At 37.3% G+C, this 18587-nt stretch overlaps 1 protein-coding gene and 1 pseudogene across 3 annotated transcripts; both read right to left on the bottom strand.

The window, feature by feature from the left end:
- Positions 1–337: 337 nt before the first annotated feature.
- Positions 338–17340, bottom strand: PRDX4 (peroxiredoxin 4). 3 transcript variants are annotated; one of them, XM_016136935.2, is made up of 8 exons: positions 17001–17339; positions 12938–13055; positions 10060–10176; positions 8023–8145; positions 5470–5600; positions 4446–4480; positions 693–739; positions 338–459 (listed from the first exon to the last, which is right to left on the bottom strand). In XM_016136935.2, the coding sequence occupies exons 1-8, from the start codon at positions 17248–17250 to the stop codon at positions 456–458; spliced, it is 825 nt and encodes a 274-aa protein (XP_015992421.1). In that variant the 5' UTR covers positions 17251–17339; the 3' UTR covers positions 338–455. The 3 variants fall into 3 exon arrangements, with proteins under 3 accessions (XP_015992421.1, XP_015992420.1, XP_015992419.1); XM_016136934.2 differs by lacking the exon at positions 693–739 and having other exon boundaries at positions 351–459; positions 17001–17337; XM_016136933.2 differs by lacking the exons at positions 338–459; positions 693–739 and adding an exon at positions 748–893 and having other exon boundaries at positions 17001–17340.
- On the bottom strand, positions 14166–14284 carry LOC118608375 (annotated as a pseudogene).
- Positions 17341–18587: the final 1247 nt, after the last annotated feature.

Here is an 18587-nt window from a genome sequence, read left to right as displayed (position 1 = left end):
TAAGCCTGTTTAGGATCAAGGTCTGATTCTACCTTTGGAAGCTAGCTGTGACTCTGGGTGAGTAGCTTATCTGAGCTTCAGTTTCCTTGCCTATAAATAAAGAACTCACAGTTGCTGTGAGGATTAAATAACGGTCCTAACTTGCCTGGTATAACACCTGGCACATGGCATGTACTATGCAGATGTTAGTTGTTATTGTTGTTACTAGTTTGAGTCAATTTGATATTTCTTATTTTGGAAAGAGAATAACTTGCCTATCTTTTGGGATTAGTGTCTAATCTGAACATTAAATATCTTTGGACTCTAAAATGGATTCTTATATTCACCAAGAAATTACTACTGCAACGCAATGTGGTAAAACGGTGAACTTTATTGAGAACGTTCGAGCATCATAACGTGAAGTATTTTTCAGTTCAGTTTATCGAAATACTTCAGTTTTCCAGCTGGATCTGGGATTATCTGTTAAAAGAAAAATGCAAATTATTCATTTTAAAAGCCAAAGTATGTCATTGGTTTTCCAACATTACTTGCCTATCTCTTGACTAAAGAAGATACTTTTTGGGTGCCAAATTATATCATATGTATATAGGAAAAACTGGATTTGTCCTACCTACTAATCTCAGCTGTGCCAAAAGGCAAATAAATTGTTAATAAATTAACATCTGTATTCAAGCACCCCCAAATTTACTTACAGCTCTTCTCTTGGCCACCAGGCTTTCATGGCATCTTCAGGTTTGATCTAATTAAACCAAACATTAAGAGAGCATGGCTACAGATGTTAATGTATTTCTAAATCATCTGCTGAAATGTTGGTATGTCATAACAACTTGAAAAGGGGGCAGTGTGTTCAAATGGATTTTTTGGAGGTCCAGAATGCAAACTTTACTTTCAAACTGCAAAGTAAAAAGAACAAACAAACAAACTCAAATACAACATGAAGTATACCTTCAATAACTATTTAGTGACTGAACAAATACTCTGAACAAAACAACGCTCTCTACTAAAGCATCACAGCCTTAGAAACCTACTAGACTTCTTTGAAATTTCCATGTAAATTGACCTCACATTAACTGTTACTTGATAGTTACAGATAAAGTGCATCTATCCTTACATGTAAGAAAGTTCTTGTAATCAGCTTACGATAGTTCTATATGCATTTTCTTCTGAATTTTTCTTCAGTATAAACAACCTAGTTTTTTAGGCATCTCTTTGAGTTTTCTGTCTTCGCTAATTTATGATTTCTCTGCATTTAAATTCAATTTCCAGCTACTTATGGAATAACTTTGTGTTCAAAGTATGCTGGGCAGTGGTAACTACTGAAGTTCATGCCTTTGAGGCTCGTGGGGAAGATGTCTGTGTACACAATATTTGATGCAATGTACAATATGACTGTGTATGATGCCAGCTATGTGACTCAATGGAGGCTGAGATGGCATTACGGATGGTCACAGAGTGGGGCTGGCATTTACGTTGATCTTGAAAAAGGAGTAGAATTTAGAAAAGGGGACAGGTATTCCAGGTTCTAGAAAGACTTGAGAAAAGGCACAAAGGTCTGAAAAAAGCAGGGCTTGTTTTGGGGGAAAATGGGTCAGGTGACCTGGTGGGAGCACAGCATGCGAGCAAGAACCACAGGGAAGGTAACTCAGGAAACACTTATGAAGACAAAGAATGCGAAGGCTCAAAGGCTGTGCCCAGTATCTAGACTTTGTCCTGTGAGTACTGAATGACATGCGTTGGAGAGAAGCTTGAGGCCAGGGAGACAAATTGGGGAGACCTGCACAATATACAGGGGAGAAGTGAGGGAAACATGAAAACTTCATCTATCTTCAAAGAAACACCACCTCCAAACCTTTTCTGATCCTACACCCACCCCCCCTTTCCAGCTACTTTCTTTCCTTCTCCCCTTCATGGCTGTATTTCTTGAACTAGTTCATACTTCATCTCCTTTTCCTTATCCTGCCCTCACCCCCATACTCAAACCACTCCAAACTGCTTTCTGCCCTCACTATGGTCACCAGTGACTCCACATGGCTCAGCTAGTTCACTGTACCCCAGTGTTCCATGTCATGGGACACTGGCATTCCTACCCCATTGCTCAGAGCTCACTCTATTCCTGCCGCCAGCCCCCTTTCTGTTCCCGGAGCTGGTTAAGTTGGTCCCTGCCTTGGCCTCTGCCCTTGCTGTTCTTTCTGCACTGCTCTGTGCATGCCTGGCTTCCTCTTCACTCAACGTTTCAACTCAAGTGTCTTCTTAGAAGTCTCTCCTGACCACTTTATCCCCACCCCACGCACTCTCTTACCAACTCACTCCTATCAACCTGTTTCTGAAGCATTTGCCACAACATAAAATTAGAATGTGGGGTGGCTCCATAGTGTAGTGGTTAGCACATCTGCTTTACGCACAGAAGGTCCTGGATCTGTGCCCCAGGCGGAGCCATGGACCATGCCCTAAGTGTGCCAGGCCCTGGGTACATGCCACGAGCGTGTGGGGAGAGATACCCTGCCTTCAGAGATCCAGTTCTTAAAAAAGGGAGAAGGCGACATCCATAGGTCAGGGGTGGAAGTGGGGGTGAAGGGGTGGGGAATTAAAAAGTAAAAAAACATAACAACAAAAATAAAATTAGAATGTAATTCGAGGGCAAGGACTTTGGCTATAGTGTTCCCTAATAAATACCTTCTGGCTATTGTTTGAATAGTCACCAGACAGCAAGTGCTCAAGAAATGTCTGTAGGAAGAATGCCCATAGAAATAGTAGATGGTGGTTGCATAAATGGGGGAAATGGGGAGATGCTGATCAAAGGGTGCATGCCTTCAGTTTCAAGAAGAGTAACTTCTGGGGATCTAATGTCTAACATGATGTAATACTGTTTTGTATACTTGAAATTTGCCAAGAGTAAATCTTAAGCCTTCCTCCCATACACAGAAAAAGGTAACTATGTGAGGTAATACATTTGTTAATTAATCTAATTGTACTAATCATTTCACAATGTATGCATATGTCCAATCACATTGTACACTTTAAATAAATATATACAATTCTATTTATCAATTATACATTAGTAAAGCTGAGAATAAAAAAAGAATGTCCAAACGCAGTATATGATAACACATGTGCATTTTTCTGCAGGGAGAATCCATGGTTTTGATCAGATTCTCAAAGGGGTTTTGTGCCCCTCGCTCTTCCCCCGTTAATCAAATGGATAGTTAATATGTTTTCAGAAATGTAAAATCCTCACCCTATAATACCTTTCATTGTTAATTTGTACTTCTTGGGAGCTCTTGCTGATCTCAGCACGTGTCTGTGATTGATGGTGACATTATTCATCAGTACTGTTGCTTTTGCTACAGCTCCAGGGGGAGGTGCCCCTGGCTTGAAGACCAAGACCTATCCAAAAATGCTTTTTAAGGCTTCTCAGGTGATGCCTATAGTATCTGATTCATATTTCTCTCTGTAAGTGTCAATAATTATAAACTAACCTAATGACTAATTTATAATTTAAAGTACTTAGTGCTCAAAGTACTACTTTGATGTCTAACTTCAAATCCCCTTTGAGATCCATCAGATCTATGTAGAGGTGAGTAAGTTTGTATTGTAATATTAACTTTAACCCACAAGGACAAAGCTGTTTTGCAAACCCATCAAAAACTGGTTCAAAACCAGTGTTACTTTACCTAATCTGAGTGAGCGTACACAGTGAATTTCTACCTCTCATTGTCTATGGGCAATGGTACTTTTCTTTTTTTTGTTTGCTAAGAAAGTCTTAGGAGTCTATATTTTTCTTTTATCCTAAGATGATTTCTTCCTCTAATGCTCTAGTATTTTTCAATTTCATAACTACAGTTTGTGTAAAACTCTTGATTTTTAGAAGATAACATGTTAATTAAAAAAGGTTCACATAAGTTCCCAAATTGTATTTTGGCCAGACACTACTTCGGGGATTGTCTATAAATTACACAGCCCCCCTAAATGAGAGAATGTACCTGTTTCAATAGTTTTTTCCTTCAAATTATAAGGAGACAATCATTAGCTTCAGTCTTAATTAAGCCAGATTTTCTCAAAAGGTTTTTACTGTATATAGAAAGGTTTTGCTTGTGACTTTTCTTTGCCCATAGTATAGGAAGAAATTCCATATATGATCTCTGAGAGCTCTGAATTTATTCTACCAGGTCTTCACTGTTCCCTTTCTTTTGTTTTTAGTGGTTTATTTCTCTGGATACTTGGCTTTAAAATTCATAGCATGAAGTCCCATCTTCTGCTTTCTCTAGTTTTTGCTACTCTTCCTATAGTTTAAAGAATGCCCATACTCTTCTGATTTTTGCCTAGCAATGTTTGTTAACTTCATTTACAAAATCGAGACAGTATTATTACAAGGAAAGCTTATCATAAGGTTGGCATTCTTCTTTGGCCCCAGCCATCCCCTTAATACAAAGATTAGTTCGACTTACTGTTTCACTACCAGGTTTCCAGCCAGCAGGGCAGACTGAAAGGAACAAAAATTAGCAAAAGATAGTTTAAAAACAAAGTTCAGTTCTCTTCAGCAACTCTTGGCTTTTCTTTTTCCATTTGAAACAAAATACAGCCTATATCAATGAGAATATTTCTAGGCCACTGAACACTTACCTTCTGTTAGCTTGCCTGCTTGCACCAAGGAATTTTAGTCATGGAGCTTATCAGCAGGCAGCTAATCTATTTTCATTTTTTGCCAGTTATGTTTAGTTCCAGTTACAATGTAAGAAACCAAACCTAGTGATCCTCTAATAAAGTTGGAAAGTTTGGAAATTTAGCAAAAATTTTGCATGGCAAAAATTTCTCCAAATTTACATAAACTTACAATAAGCTTATTTGCTATTTTCTACAGTATTTTATACCGATGTTATGGTTTGCTGTATGTCAAGAGGCTTTAAAACTATTCAGAAAGGATATCCCTTTGACTTAGAATGCATCCTGACCCAGGTTCTGAGTTATACTTTTGAAAGGAATATTAAACATATGTTCTATTTCTAGTAAAATCTGACCTTTTCCATTTAGCTACTGCAAAAACTTGGGAATGAAAGGATGAACTAATAGATTACTAGTGTGATACTTAATAACCTTGAGGATTATTGACTTACCTTGAGGCAAAAAATATAAATCAAATAATATAAACATGCAAATACAACTTACATTACTACATATTGCCAGATTGGCAAATTTTAAGTTTATAGAAACAATTTAAAAAATTGCCGTAGCAGAAACTTTTTTCTATCCAAATGAATATTTTTGTATCTTATTCAGTATGTAGACTGTATTAGTGATACTTTGTTAAAAAGACTTTAAATAATTTGATCTGCTAAAAAGATTGGCTAATAATTTGCAATCAGAAGACTTTGGAACCATCCAAATTACTTTTAGGATAGGAAACCAAGTTAATTATGCTGCTCTCTCAAACTAAAAAATCAAAAGCCTATGATGTTTAGAAGACAAGGGTACCTTCTCCATGTTTGTCAGTGTACTGAAATGCTTGAACCAAACGAAGTGTCTCATCCACTGATCTACCCACAGGAAGGTCATTCAGAGTAATCTGTCTCAGGATTCCTTTGTCATCGATAATGAAGAGACCTCTGTAAAGCACAAGAATGGCAGAGGTAAGGCCATTTCACCTAATTTAAGACAAATATTAGTTAACGTGAATCCCTGTACCATCCGCACAGAAGCATTGTTATACTGAACCAACAACACACTACCTACCTGACTGGTATGTACACATGTACACACCCTCAATACCCACACTTATCTACTATATAATTTGGGATTATCATTGCTAAATTGTAGCTTTAAAGTTTTCTTTTTGTCTATGAAATGTCTGGAGGGACATGCACCTAGTGTTTCCCGGGGTCATATAATTTGTGTGTGTGGGGTCACAGTAGATATCTTTGCATTCTCTCAGTTGCCATGGGCATGTTCTAAGGGTTTTGCAAAAAGATGTTCTCTTTGTATGATAATCTTCATTTCTACTAGGTTTGGGATTTTACTGCACCTTAAATGAAATGATCAAACTACATAGCAAAGTCTTCTTTTGGATGAAGGAATGATTGATCCATCTTGCTCATCACTGGCTGTTTAGAATGTCTTTATATTTCCTTTTTCAGTGGTGAAAAAAAAACAAGTTCACCAATATAAGCTAAGTTACTGTTCCCTCTAAATCTCCATATGTGTGATTCACTTCTATGGCCTAGGGAATAATGTAGTTTGATAAAAAAAAAGAGACCTGTTATTGAGATAGAGGTGGCATTATAAGAGTTAAAGTAGACTAGAGATAAACAGAAATTTTAGAAGGACTTTATTGTCTATTTAAGTCAATATGGATTTTAATACTTTGGATTAGAAAAAGATCTCAGGTACTGGGGCTAACTGCTTGTGTACAACTATTATAAATAATGATGAGATATGTTTTTAATAGAAATATATGCAATTACATATCTATTCCATGAAATCTTATTTCATAATTACATTAAACGTTACTAAGGTATTCCTGCTTATCCTACAATAGTTTTTGAATGAACAACTTAATGTCTGAACTAATTAGGGCTTACTCTCCTTGGGCCAGATAGACCCGCCAAATTTGGGCAAAACTGTTAATTATTATTCATATGGGTGTTCTTTCATGTAGCTACTTTTATAATTGAAAACTGTTGTCAATGGTGATCAAGTCTGTTCTGAGGTGAGCCTGATCTGAAATTCTGAGTTTGCCTCTGTAACATACCTCATATCAATATCCATACACAAAAACAAATCTGCCTTTTCTTTGGTAGAATTCCAGCTTCAGTTTTCTGTTTTAATTTTGTGAACTGCTTCTTTGGTACACTTTGAGACTAAGACATTTGCTATACTTGGTGTAATATGTATGTATGTGTCTTCCACAGAGAAGAGATAGGTCATTCTTATAAAAAATAAATAATTGAAATGTCAACAGACATCGCAGTAACAACCCCAGAAGCTAAATGTAGCAGGGTAATGGTTTCAAATGTTTGCAGGAGAATCTCTTTCAATCTAGAATTCTATACCCAGCCAAATTATCAATTAACATGTGAGCAGAATAAAAATTTCTGACTCAGAAGGTCTCAACCATTTTATCTTCCAATGACCTTTTACTAGGAAGTTATGAAGATGTGCTTCACTAAAACAAGAGATTAAATAAAGAAGACAGGCAGGCATGGAAGCCAGAAAATTGGGGAAAAGGGAAAGTAACTGCTCCTAGGTGTGAGTTTCTTTTGGGGTAATGAAAATATTCTAAAATCGATTGTGGTGGTGGTTGCACAACTCCCTGAATATACTAAAAATATTGAATCGTATGCTTTATATTGGGTGAGTTGTATAATGAAATATCTCAATAAAACTTATTTAAAAACAGGATTATAAAATACTAACACTTTCACATAAAACATTAGAAAAAGAAATAGTATTGCAAAGCAAAGCAAAGCAAATCAATAACATAACTATAATAAAATTACAACTGGTTTAAGCTAAAATTGACTTTTTTTCTTCTACAAAGAATTCTATTAGCATTTATTAGCTCAAGTAACCCTGTGAGAGCTATCAGGTAAAATATTTTCTCAATTTTCCCCACTACAAAGACACAGGTTTGCTGAATACTTTGATACTTATATTTAGAAAAACCATTATTGGTGTCAGTTTGGAGAAGAGAAAGAAATGGACAGGGAGTTTGGGGACATGGGTTCAAGTCTGTGCTTTGCCATTAACTGATTATACAACTTTGGCTAAGTTCATGGAACTCTGTGAATCTGTTTATTGACAAAATGACAGGGTTGGTCAAAGACCTCTAAATAATCTTCCAGCTCTAACAGTCTGACACTCACATAGTTTAAGAAAGGTACTAACCAATTACCTATGACAATATCTATGACATTTTTGCAAATAGAGCAAATAATATTTCTTGATCAAACCTTGTATCTTCTAACTCCATTTCAAGGAGGATTACAAATATATTTGGATTTGTCATAATGTAAAACCACTAAAAGGTACCTAAGAGTGTGGCCTGAGTCCTCCAGATATACACCATAGTCCTTTGAGATCTGATGGGTCAAATCTGAGAGAAGTGGAATCTTTATTGACCCAAGTCCTCCTTGTCTTCGAGGAGTATTAATCCTGTAACAAACAACATTTACCTCTCAGAATTAAGTAAATACCACATATCGAAACAGTCAGTACTCTTTCTTTGCATATGCACACACATGAACAAACAGACAACATACATGTTCTTTCTCTAAAAAAAACACACAGGCTAATATATGTTCTATTTTCTTACCTGCATCCCTCAACAATATATTCATATTCTTTAAATACTAAATATGGAGACATATATCATATTGCATTGTCAACTTTGTGTACTTGTCTGATTAGTTCTTAGAAGTGGAATTGATGGATCAAAGGATACATGCATTGTCTTAAGTATAACCTTAGAATTGTGATCATAAGGCAATGCCTTGACAGGTAGGCAGAATACAACTGGGTGATATTAATATTCTGACAAAGGAATGCAAAGTCCACTTGCAGCAGCATAGGAAGTTAGATATAATCTTAGACACAACAGTCTTCAGATTTAAGTATTCCTTAACTTGAAACCAGGGTATGTGGACTGGTACCCCAATTGCAGGGCACTGACAGAGCAACTAGAAAACAGGGAAATACAGCTTTCTATGTCTACAGCCAGTTCTGACATCCAAGTAGAAATCTCTAGTTAATATGAAAACTATCCAGCTGAGAATGTATCCCCAAAAATTCCTTGGGAAAGCAATCCCAAATTATTTGGGATGATATAACTTTTTCCTTAGTGGATTTGTGTTTTAATCCTGTGATTTAGAATTACTATAGAAGTGATGAAGCAAATTAAACCCATAGTTTTAATATTTTTATATTAAGAAATAATCAGTACATATTTGTATTTTATATTTGTATTTATATTTTATTTGTAGTTATTTATAATGTTTAAGGGAATCTGACATATTAGAGCAACAGATTTACTTTGTGATTCCGATTTAAAATGTGTAATTTGAAATTTTATTCAGTTTATAAATAGTAAGGAAACATTTTAAAAGGACTTAAGACACACTGTATCTGTTTTCTTAGATTCATAAGAATAACTTAAGTTCTTGGGAAGTTGTGTCTGAAAATTGAGATACTTAAAGGAAATAAAAAAACATAACTGCATTTTAAAATACTTAAGATAAATTGTAGTTCCTGAACCAATTAAAATTTTAGTTATATATTCATATACATGCACATATATTTATTTATATGTGTGTATATCTATAAATGGAGAAAAACTTGAATTTACTTTAATGAACTAAGTAATCTGAAAACCAATATAATTCTGAACAGTTTGTTGTGCATAAAATTTTGTGCACAAAATTGTTGACGTGATTAAAAACTCACACCAACACACACATTTAAAATTTTGGAACATGTTGCCTAACTGCTCTCTAGAAATGCTGAACAAACTGTGTGTATGAGTGCCATTTCTTCTCGCCTTCGTCATCATAGGATGAAAGTTTTCAATATTTGAACTCTTGGCCAGTCGGACAGGGAAAAATTGGCATCCCTTGTCTTTTTAATTTGTAATTATTTGCAATTAAGTAGGTGGAACAATGAATTAAAAATTATTTCTAAAATTAAAAAATCATTGCTTCTTGGAAAGTAATTATAAAAGAGATTTTGAATTTAACTTAATACTAGACAACTGTGTAACAGAGAAATGGTATTTTAAATATTTTTTTCCTCAAGATTAAGGTTACCCAATTTGTCATAATAAAGTAACCACACAATTCAATGGGTATTTGCTATGGATATCATATCTTTTGCACTGACTTCTTCCCTATAATTTTGAAATGTCCTATAAAATCCTTAAGCATTTTTACCATAGCTTCATTGAACTAGCAGCTCTCAGATAAATCTCCTGGATTGTTTGATAAATAACTATATTCCTATCATGTTAAGACTTGTCTGCCCATAATTTAAGAGTAAATCCATTCTTTCCCCTACAAATATGTATAAGATACTGACCAGGCCAAATGAGTAAATTGTGAATCGACAGAGCATGCTACCACTTCAGTGTTTATAGATCTGAATTCTTCAATTCTGTCACCAAAGGCGATAATTTCAGTTGGACACACAAAAGTGCTGAAAATAAAAAAAATATATTCAGTATTCTCAAAATATGCATATATGTGAAGTTTTAAATGAGTTAGTTCTTACAAACACCTTTAGTATATTAGAATGTATATCAAGAACAATTTTATATATGAACCTTCTCAAGATAAAGTAGTTTAAGACTGTCATTTGATCAAACACAATTTAATAGATGTATATTACAGATTTCCAAATTATACCTCAATAAACCTTATTTTTACATTTAATAGATCAGTGGCCAACCAATGTTCCCTTCTCCCTTATGGCAGCACCTCTCCCCATTTTATTAGCTTTTATTTAATAATACTTTACATAGTGCTTTATAGCTTTCAAAGGATCTACACACATGTTACATTATTTCACTATTTTCTTTTACATTCCTATACTAGCTCTATGAGTTAGATGCATGTATCTTTATTTTGGACGTGAGGAAATGCTCTCCCACCCGCTCCCTCCTCTTCCACCTTGTGTTCCACTCCTGTTGTCAGAAGGGCATGTTTAGAGACTATTATCTAAGTGTAGTATTTTTCAAACTGTGGTAGGAACTATTTATGCCAATTTACTGAGTTTCAATCAACATTTAAAAAAAGTGAAATAGAAAATAGGAGAGCACATCATTTATAAATTATGAAAGATATGTACATACAAGTGCATGTGTGTGTCTTCAGGACTGATACAAAAATATTTAACAACCTTAACTCAAATTTGGCCTTAGCACTGGAGGTTTCTGAAAAGGACCAGGTAGAAGGGGCAACTTAGGGAGGGGGTTGGGAAAGGGGCTATTTATCATCTGGTATGGAAGTTTTTCAGTATTTCAGTATAGCATTGGCTTTACTGGTGCATACAGACTGAATGTTGCCCTGTTTGTATGTTTAAGTGTACTGGGTGGCAATGAAAAATTCATTTCTTACTGTGTGTCATGGTCAAGAAAGTTTGAAAAATGTAGATTTAGGGGACAAGTTTCTACCACAGCTCAATATAGGCTTCTCAGATGTTTCAGTTGTTCAAGGAGAGGACTGTCATATGCAAGCAGACAGCTCTAATCTAGATTATGTCCCTGGAAACCTGGGCCATAGTATGTATTTTTAATATTTTCCAAAAGGTAGGAATGGTTAGCACCTGCCTCCTTTTATCCCAAGAAATGCTGTCTAGTGACACACTAGCCCAACTTCTTAGTGAGGACAGAGAATAAGTTCTGGCAGAAAACTGAAGGGTTATGTTTGTGACCTTCATCCTTGCAGACTGGCAAATGCCCCAGAATTTTTCCTTCTCTAACCAGATCCAGTCCGGCATTCCACAGAAGTGACAGAAAGAAGGCTATCATAGTTCCTTGACCTAGAAGACCACTGCTAACATCATACTCTAATTAGAGATGTCTTATTAATTATGGAATTTTAACACTGGAGAAACAGAGCATATTTGTTTGCTGTTAGACTAATTTCAAAATTCAGTTTAGTGTGATATTCTGTATATGTGTTAACTTTTTGGTTTTATAACAACATGAATTTAAAAGGCCTGTAATTTTTATATACTAACATTTCAACTTCTGGTTTCTATTAGAAATTAAAGTATATTAAACATTTTAGCTAGTCAAGCCACAGTAAAATTGACTAGAAAGAAGCAAGTTCTCACTAACTTAAAGACTATGCATTACGCATATTTATGACTTGTTTTAGTTGCAATATACTAATTTTTATGGGAATTATTCCTATTTGGATTAGAGTAGGGGTCAGCAAACTTCAGTCCACAGGCCAAATCTAGCCTATCTTATTTTTTGTAAATAAACTTTCAGTGGAACATAAAACTCATTTGCGTATGTATTATGTATGTCTGTTTTTGTGTTACAAAGTGAAGTTGAGTAGGAACAGAGATCACCATAAGACTAAAGTATTTACTGTCTGACCCTGTACAGAAAGTTTGTTGACCCTTGGCCTAGAGACAATCTATAGTGATGAGTTTAAGTATATCCTCCTTGCAAGTTGAAATTTTATTTACATAGTTCTAGATTAGTCCTAACAGAAAAAGGACTTTACAGTGGCAAAGATAGAAGAATCTTCTACCTACTTCTTGTAACTAAAAAATATATTCAAATAGAAAAGATGTAAAAGTTTGGATAACTCTCTTTTTGGTATCTTCTTACTTTCGTGGAATTTGAAAAACACTCAAAATTAAATCCCTGAAGTGACTAAAGTTACCCTGAGTCAACTATTTACCTACAAAAGTGCTCACTGTCACAGAGTTAAAGAGGAACCCCCCCCACAGTAACTATAATTTATATTAATAGGCATTATTTGTTAAGCATATGCAGTATTTTCAGGAAAATGTTCAAATCACAGGAAAGCAACAGATGCAGCAAAGAACAAGATAGTAAAACTAAAGTTCAATGGCATCACTAGAAGAAAGGGCTTATTAATTTTCTATTTGATGGGGATACATTAAATAGATTTGTGGCATAAGTCTTGCTATTAAATGCATTCTAAAATACTGTCATTCCATTTTCTTGTCTTAGTAGGTATAGCTTAACGAATATAATTGTATTTTTCTCTAATGATTAACATTATGTAAACATAAGTATGAAGTATTGGGGTCAGTGGGTTATGATGCTGAAATATGTGGTAGATGTTACCTTCTTGGAAAAATTCTTCATCTCAACTTGCCTTTGAGAACCAAGAACTAAATAAAATATTTCTAACTATTTGATGTTCTTAATGATTGATAATTGAGGTTTTACTAGCTCCTATGTATTACTTACAAATCAAGTGGGTAGAAGAAAAAAACCAGGTATTTTCCACGATAATCAGTTAACTTGAGCTCCTTAAATTCTCCATTTATCACAGCTGTTCCTTCCCAATAAGGAGCTGGCTTGGAAACTAAAAAAGAAAAATATAGGGTGTTTTATAACACTGAGAAAGTCGGTGGGATGACAGAAAGACAGCCTTAGGAAATCACTAAATATCAAGGCTTCTAAACCTTTGGAACTCTTTAGCAGTCTGGTGAAACTTAAAGACTTCCAAGAATAGTGCTACTGAATTACGAAGAAAACCAATTATATTGAAATGCAGTTACCAAAATATTAAAAACAAAGTGGTGATGTAGTAATAGATGTACCATTTTATAACATTTAAAAAATGCAAGATCTAGCAGTGATCTAATAACTTACCCAAAATAGTGAAGAGTGTTAGTGATGTTTCAAGAGAACTGCACCAACCATGTGACATGAAAATATCTGTGGGTCTACTGGCAACGGGTACAAGCAAGTACTGCTGAAGCTAACATGGTTTGTTGCTGACATTTATAATGGAAGAAAATGTTCAATTTTGGTTGGAGGTTAGTGAAAATATATATTTTTTATATTCATGCTCACAGACCCCTGTACATTTCATACCTGCAGTACATCCTACTGGACACTTCATTATAGCCCCTCCAAGTTAAACAACTTATTACATGTCAAACAATTGGATGTTTCTTTCTCTCCTGACAGTCTTTAGGATGTACTAATTTAAACATTTGTCCAGTTTCTCACATACACAGGGAGGACCTGCGGCCAAACTCAATGATTAGGAAATTTGCAAATACATCAGGCCAGAAGTGTAAAATCCCAGACCATTGGATTAGTTTCATAGAAGGCTTTGAAAGTGGAGACCACCTTGAACAGGTTTCAAGTGACCTGATGGAACTTTAGTTTGCGCTGCTCTTGTAAGGGCATTCTGTAATTCTAGCACACATGTCTGATACAAATATACCTTGATCTTCTGTTAACACATTCAGATAGCATTTAAACTTTCTGTACTAATATATACATTGAAGTCAGTATATGCTTCCAAGTTTGACTAAGGTTCCTAGAAAGTAAGGCTTAAAACAGCCAACATTTATTACAATTTGTATAATAGCCAACATTTATGGTCACTATGAAAAGAGACACAAACTGAAGATAAATTTCTCTGTTAAACCATAACGTGTGATTACTTTTTTTAAAAAAAAGCCTACAGCACCAGGTCTTCCTAGGTGGTCTCCCATCCAAGTACTAACCAGGCCCAACCTTGCTTAGCTTTCGAGATCAGCAGGGATTGGGTGTGTTCACGGTGGCATATCCTTAGACAATGATTACTTATCTTAATTCAGCTTCCTACTTCATATAAATAATCTGACCTGATTAGGTAAAAGCCAGGAGGGAGAATTAGCAGAAGCATACTACACTATATATGCTTTATATACATTACTGAAAATATTACTCAAGCATGAGGTTTGAATTGTAATCATCTGTTACAATGACTTGCCTTAATGATTTTTAGCATACTGGGAAAACCAAATCTGAAAAATAAATTTTGTTATCAAAATTCTGAGCTTGGAAATTTTGGGTTCTTGATTTAAGAATTGCAGCTGGTGGGATTGCAAATTGGTACAGCCACTATGGAAAAGTCTGGAGGTTCCTCAAAAAATTAAAAATGGATCTACCTTTTGACACAGCAATTGCACTTCTGGGTATTTACCCAAAGAAAACCAAAAAAATAATTTGTAAAGATCTATGCATACCTATGTTCATGGCAGCACAATTTACAATAGCCAAGGATATGGAGGCAACCTAAATGCCCATCCACAGACGACTAGATAAAGAAGTTATGGTTCATATAGACAATGAAACATTCAGCCACTAAAAAAAATGAAATCTTACCATTTGCAACCACATGGATGGACCTAGAGGTGATTATGCTGAGTAAAATAAGCTAGAGAAAGATAAATACCATATGATTTCACTGATATGTGGAATCTAAGGAAAAAAAAACAAATAGAAAACAGACCCACGATTATAGAGGACAATCAGGCAATGGCCAGAGGAGGAGAGGGGGGCTGGGAGAAAGTGGTGAAGGTTTAAAGAAGTTCAAATTAGTAGTTGATAGAGGGTCACCAGAATGGGGAGCACAGCATAGGGAATGCAGTCAGCAGTAAGGTAATGGTTATGTGTAGAGCCAGAGGGAAGGTAGAACAATCAGGGGGATCATTTCATAAACTATATAAATGTCTAACCAGTGTACTATATACTTGAAACTAATAAAAGGAATTGCAGTGTTAATTCAAAGAAAAAATATCATCAATTTATAGAGCAAAAAGAATGCAATTACTTTGCTAAGACCTATAAATGGAGTTCCCAAAGCAATCCCTTGCATCTATTAAGGTCCTGATTATAAAAAAATATAACAAAGATTCTAGCAAATTCAAAGCAGTATAAAGAACATTTAAGAAAAGGAGCATTTAAATCTCTTCTTCTCATAACCCACTAATTTAACTTAATATTTTGATGTCTTTCCTTCCAGTCTTAAATACAAATTTGGATCATCTTTACCACTTAAACAGTAAGGCATGAACAATTTTTCATGTTACTAAAAATTATTTGAAAGTATGACCTTAATGAATATAAGATTCCATTTTATGAATAAAAGTCCTTGTATCATTAATTCTAGATAAGTGTACATGTGACAGAAATGTAGGAAATACTTAAAATTTGAAAAAGTTCTTTGGTAAAGGAAAATCTATTGCTGTTTTTTTTTTGCTTTTGAGCAGACTTGGATGGGATTTGTTTTTTTATGGGAAATATATGTAATGCCAGTAAACATTTAACTGGCTGACATATTTCAAAATATCTTCCCAGACAAGTAAAACTAATAGGACTTGGAAATACTATGATTTTAAAAAGGCAAGACTAGCTTTTTAAACACAAAAATCCAAAAGTAGTTAACTTTCAGTAGGAAAGAACTGTAAACATTTAAGGAGGCAAAACAGTTCTCATTATTCCAAGTCATAACATCCTACTTAACACCGAGGATTCATAATTGTAAAATATAATTTTTTCATTGAATACTGGCATAGAACAAGGTGTAACTGAACCACAGAAGTGAAACACACATGTTCGGAATGCCAAATAATCTGTAAGAAAAGCAGGTTACTTTAAAGCAAGGGACAGTCTCTGTCCTTTAACCGTTGGCCACTCCTTTTTGGCCAATCTTGATATCCAGATGCAGCGGGCCACAATTTTTCAGTGTCTGAGTGACGTGTCCTTCCTGAAAGTGGCCATTAGCTGTGTACACTGGATAGAAATGCAAATAACCAAAAGCCAAATTGGCAGAGCACGAATTTGCCACGAGGTTTATCATCAACCCAAACGCATTACTTCCAACCTCCTTCTCTCCCGTTTCCCTACAAATAACCTCTAAGGTACACCCTTGTAATAAGTTCTTCGTTCCTGAGACACAAAGAATACCCATTAACTATACGGGTTTTGGAAGAAAGCTTTTAATAGTCTTCTAAAAAGAGGGAAAGAAGATGAAACGTTTGCTCTCCTGAGCATTTTGTTTAGCCACTTTTCTGTTTAATCAAACTTTCTGTAAGTCATTATTCATCTTATCAACACAGTCTTCCCTGAAATAGTACGTGGAAACTGATGCGACGTGCTGCAGCCACTTCGCGATGTTTGAGGAAGTGTTTCAGTTTGCACAACATCCTCTAATGCCAGCCAAGCTCAGGACCAGGGCCACCCTCTTTCCCTTTTCTGCGGCTTTTGGGGTAACCACTACTTCTTCCAAAATCTGATTAGTGGAAATCATCCCTTTCTTCACAGCTAGAACCCTCCTCCCACCATCCCCAAGAGAGAGCCAGGCCCGCCCAGGGACTGGAGGCAACCCACGAGGTGCAGCCCGAGCCAGGCTCCCGGGCAGCCACTGTCACCAGGGCACACATGTCTCTCCGACCTCCCCACTTCCCGCCTCCCTCTGCCAACCAGTCACCCACCCCCACACCCCTGTTGGCGGGGCACCACCTACTCTTGGCTTTGCTGAGGTGCAGGGAGTGGTCGGCTACCGAAACTCGGGACGCCTCCCCCGGGTACACTTGTCCCCCTGCGTAGAAGTGGCACTCCTCTTCACGGGTTCGGGGCCTCTCCTCTGCCTCCAAGCCTCGCAGAACCCCGGCCCGCAGCAGGAACAGTAGCAGCGGCAGCAGCAGCAGCTTTCGGCTCCAGCCGGGGACTGGAGTCGTCGCGGCTGGCAGCAGCTGCGGCACCTTCATGACCATCCGAGCGCAGACACAAGTCTCTTGGTGTTAGTGCGACTTCTCCCGCCTCGGAACAACTACAACCGCGCGCTCGATGCCCGCGCGAGCCGGGGCGCGGCCTCGCGAGACCTGCCCCGCCCTCCCACTCCGGGGTTCCGCCCCTCCCCACCCCCTGCTCTCAGTTCTTTCAACCCTCCTTCCCCCTCCCCCCGCCACGTGTGCGCTAGTCCCGCCTGCGGGCCCCCCAGGCAGCATTTGCGCCTGCGCCTAGGGATGGGCCAAGGCCAGGCGCTCAGCCCATCTCTGCGAAGGCCGTTTGCTGGAGCTGCCCGTGACTGGCCTCATGCGCTCCTGTCCTCTGCATTGTTTTAGACATCCTTCCACGCCCACCGTTTCCACAAAGCCTCACCGCCGCATACCACTCCCCTCCCCCAACAAAGTTAAACTAATCTATCTGCCTTTGAACCGCTCGCATTTTATACTCTTAACAGTTACTCATTTTTTCCTTGAAGTGATCTGTGAACAATGCCACGACTCCCCCCTCTAGTTGCAGCCTCTTTTAAGTCCTGGGAAACTCGGAGAAGGAAGATCTAACATTTATTCTCCTCCCGCATGCAAAGGCAAAGACACACTTTGGCACTTAAGCCTGTCTCAAGGTTTTTTTTCTTTTCTTTTTTTTAAAAATCAAGACTTGAAAAGTTCCCAGAAGACGAGACTTTCTCCCAGCGCAGTTGTTAGTCCACTTTCTTACAATTACCCCATCACATTACAGGAGCCAACATCCCTTCTACCTTCCTGTGAGCCCTTGCCATCTTTCTGAATCCTGCAGAAGTCTGTTAGACTGTAGCTGCCTGTGGTCGAAGTCCATGTCGAATTCATCTTTGTTTTCCAAGGCACCTGGCACATGGCATTTGCTATTGTAAACACTTGATTCTGTAACCCCTAATATTCCTGACAGCCTGTCTTAGTTTCAAGTTCCGTTCGCAGATTATATTCTTGCTCCTTGTGGAAACCTTGAATCAGATAGGAAGCCTGCCTTTTCCAAACTCATCCCTTACCCCAGTCCCGCCCATCGTACGCCTCGCCCCCGCCAGGGTTTGCACATGCGCCCTGGGAGCAGGTCCAGGCCGTGAAGTGTCGTCGAAGTTGAGGAGGAGTGTTTTGTGGCGTCGAGTGTGACTGGTATCCCGCCCTTCTGCCCTCCCTCCTTCCCCCCTTTCTGCCCGCCCTCAGGATTGTTTTAGGCCCTGCTCATCCTTCTAGGCCCATCTCTCCCACAAACCTTCGCTGGAGACTGGCCTCTCGCCATTACCGGTGACTGGTCTCCAACAGTCAGTAGTTTTATACTTTCTCATCTT

The sequence above is a fragment of the Rousettus aegyptiacus genome, unplaced genomic scaffold, assembly GCF_014176215.1.
Source record: "Rousettus aegyptiacus isolate mRouAeg1 unplaced genomic scaffold, mRouAeg1.p scaffold_m13_p_9, whole genome shotgun sequence".
In the NCBI taxonomy this organism is placed as follows: domain Eukaryota; kingdom Metazoa; phylum Chordata; class Mammalia; order Chiroptera; family Pteropodidae; genus Rousettus; species Rousettus aegyptiacus.
Note: the sequence above shows the minus strand (reverse complement) of the source record. Positions and strands in the feature narration are given on the sequence as shown.

Bases quoted from the DNA above. Each gene is read 5' to 3' on its own strand.
- PRDX4 (XM_016136933.2), bottom strand. From the start codon at position 17,250: ATGGTCATGAAGGTGCCGCAGCTGCTGCCAGCCGCGACGACTCCAGTC. The intron at 10,177-12,937 runs GTAAGTAATACA...TTTTATTTTCAG, and splicing joins TTCTTCTACCCACTTGATTT to CACTTTTGTGTGTCCAACTG. The intron at 894-4,445 runs GTAAGTCGAACT...TTTACTTTGCAG, and splicing joins GGAAACCTGGTAGTGAAACA to TTTGAAAGTAAAGTTTGCAT.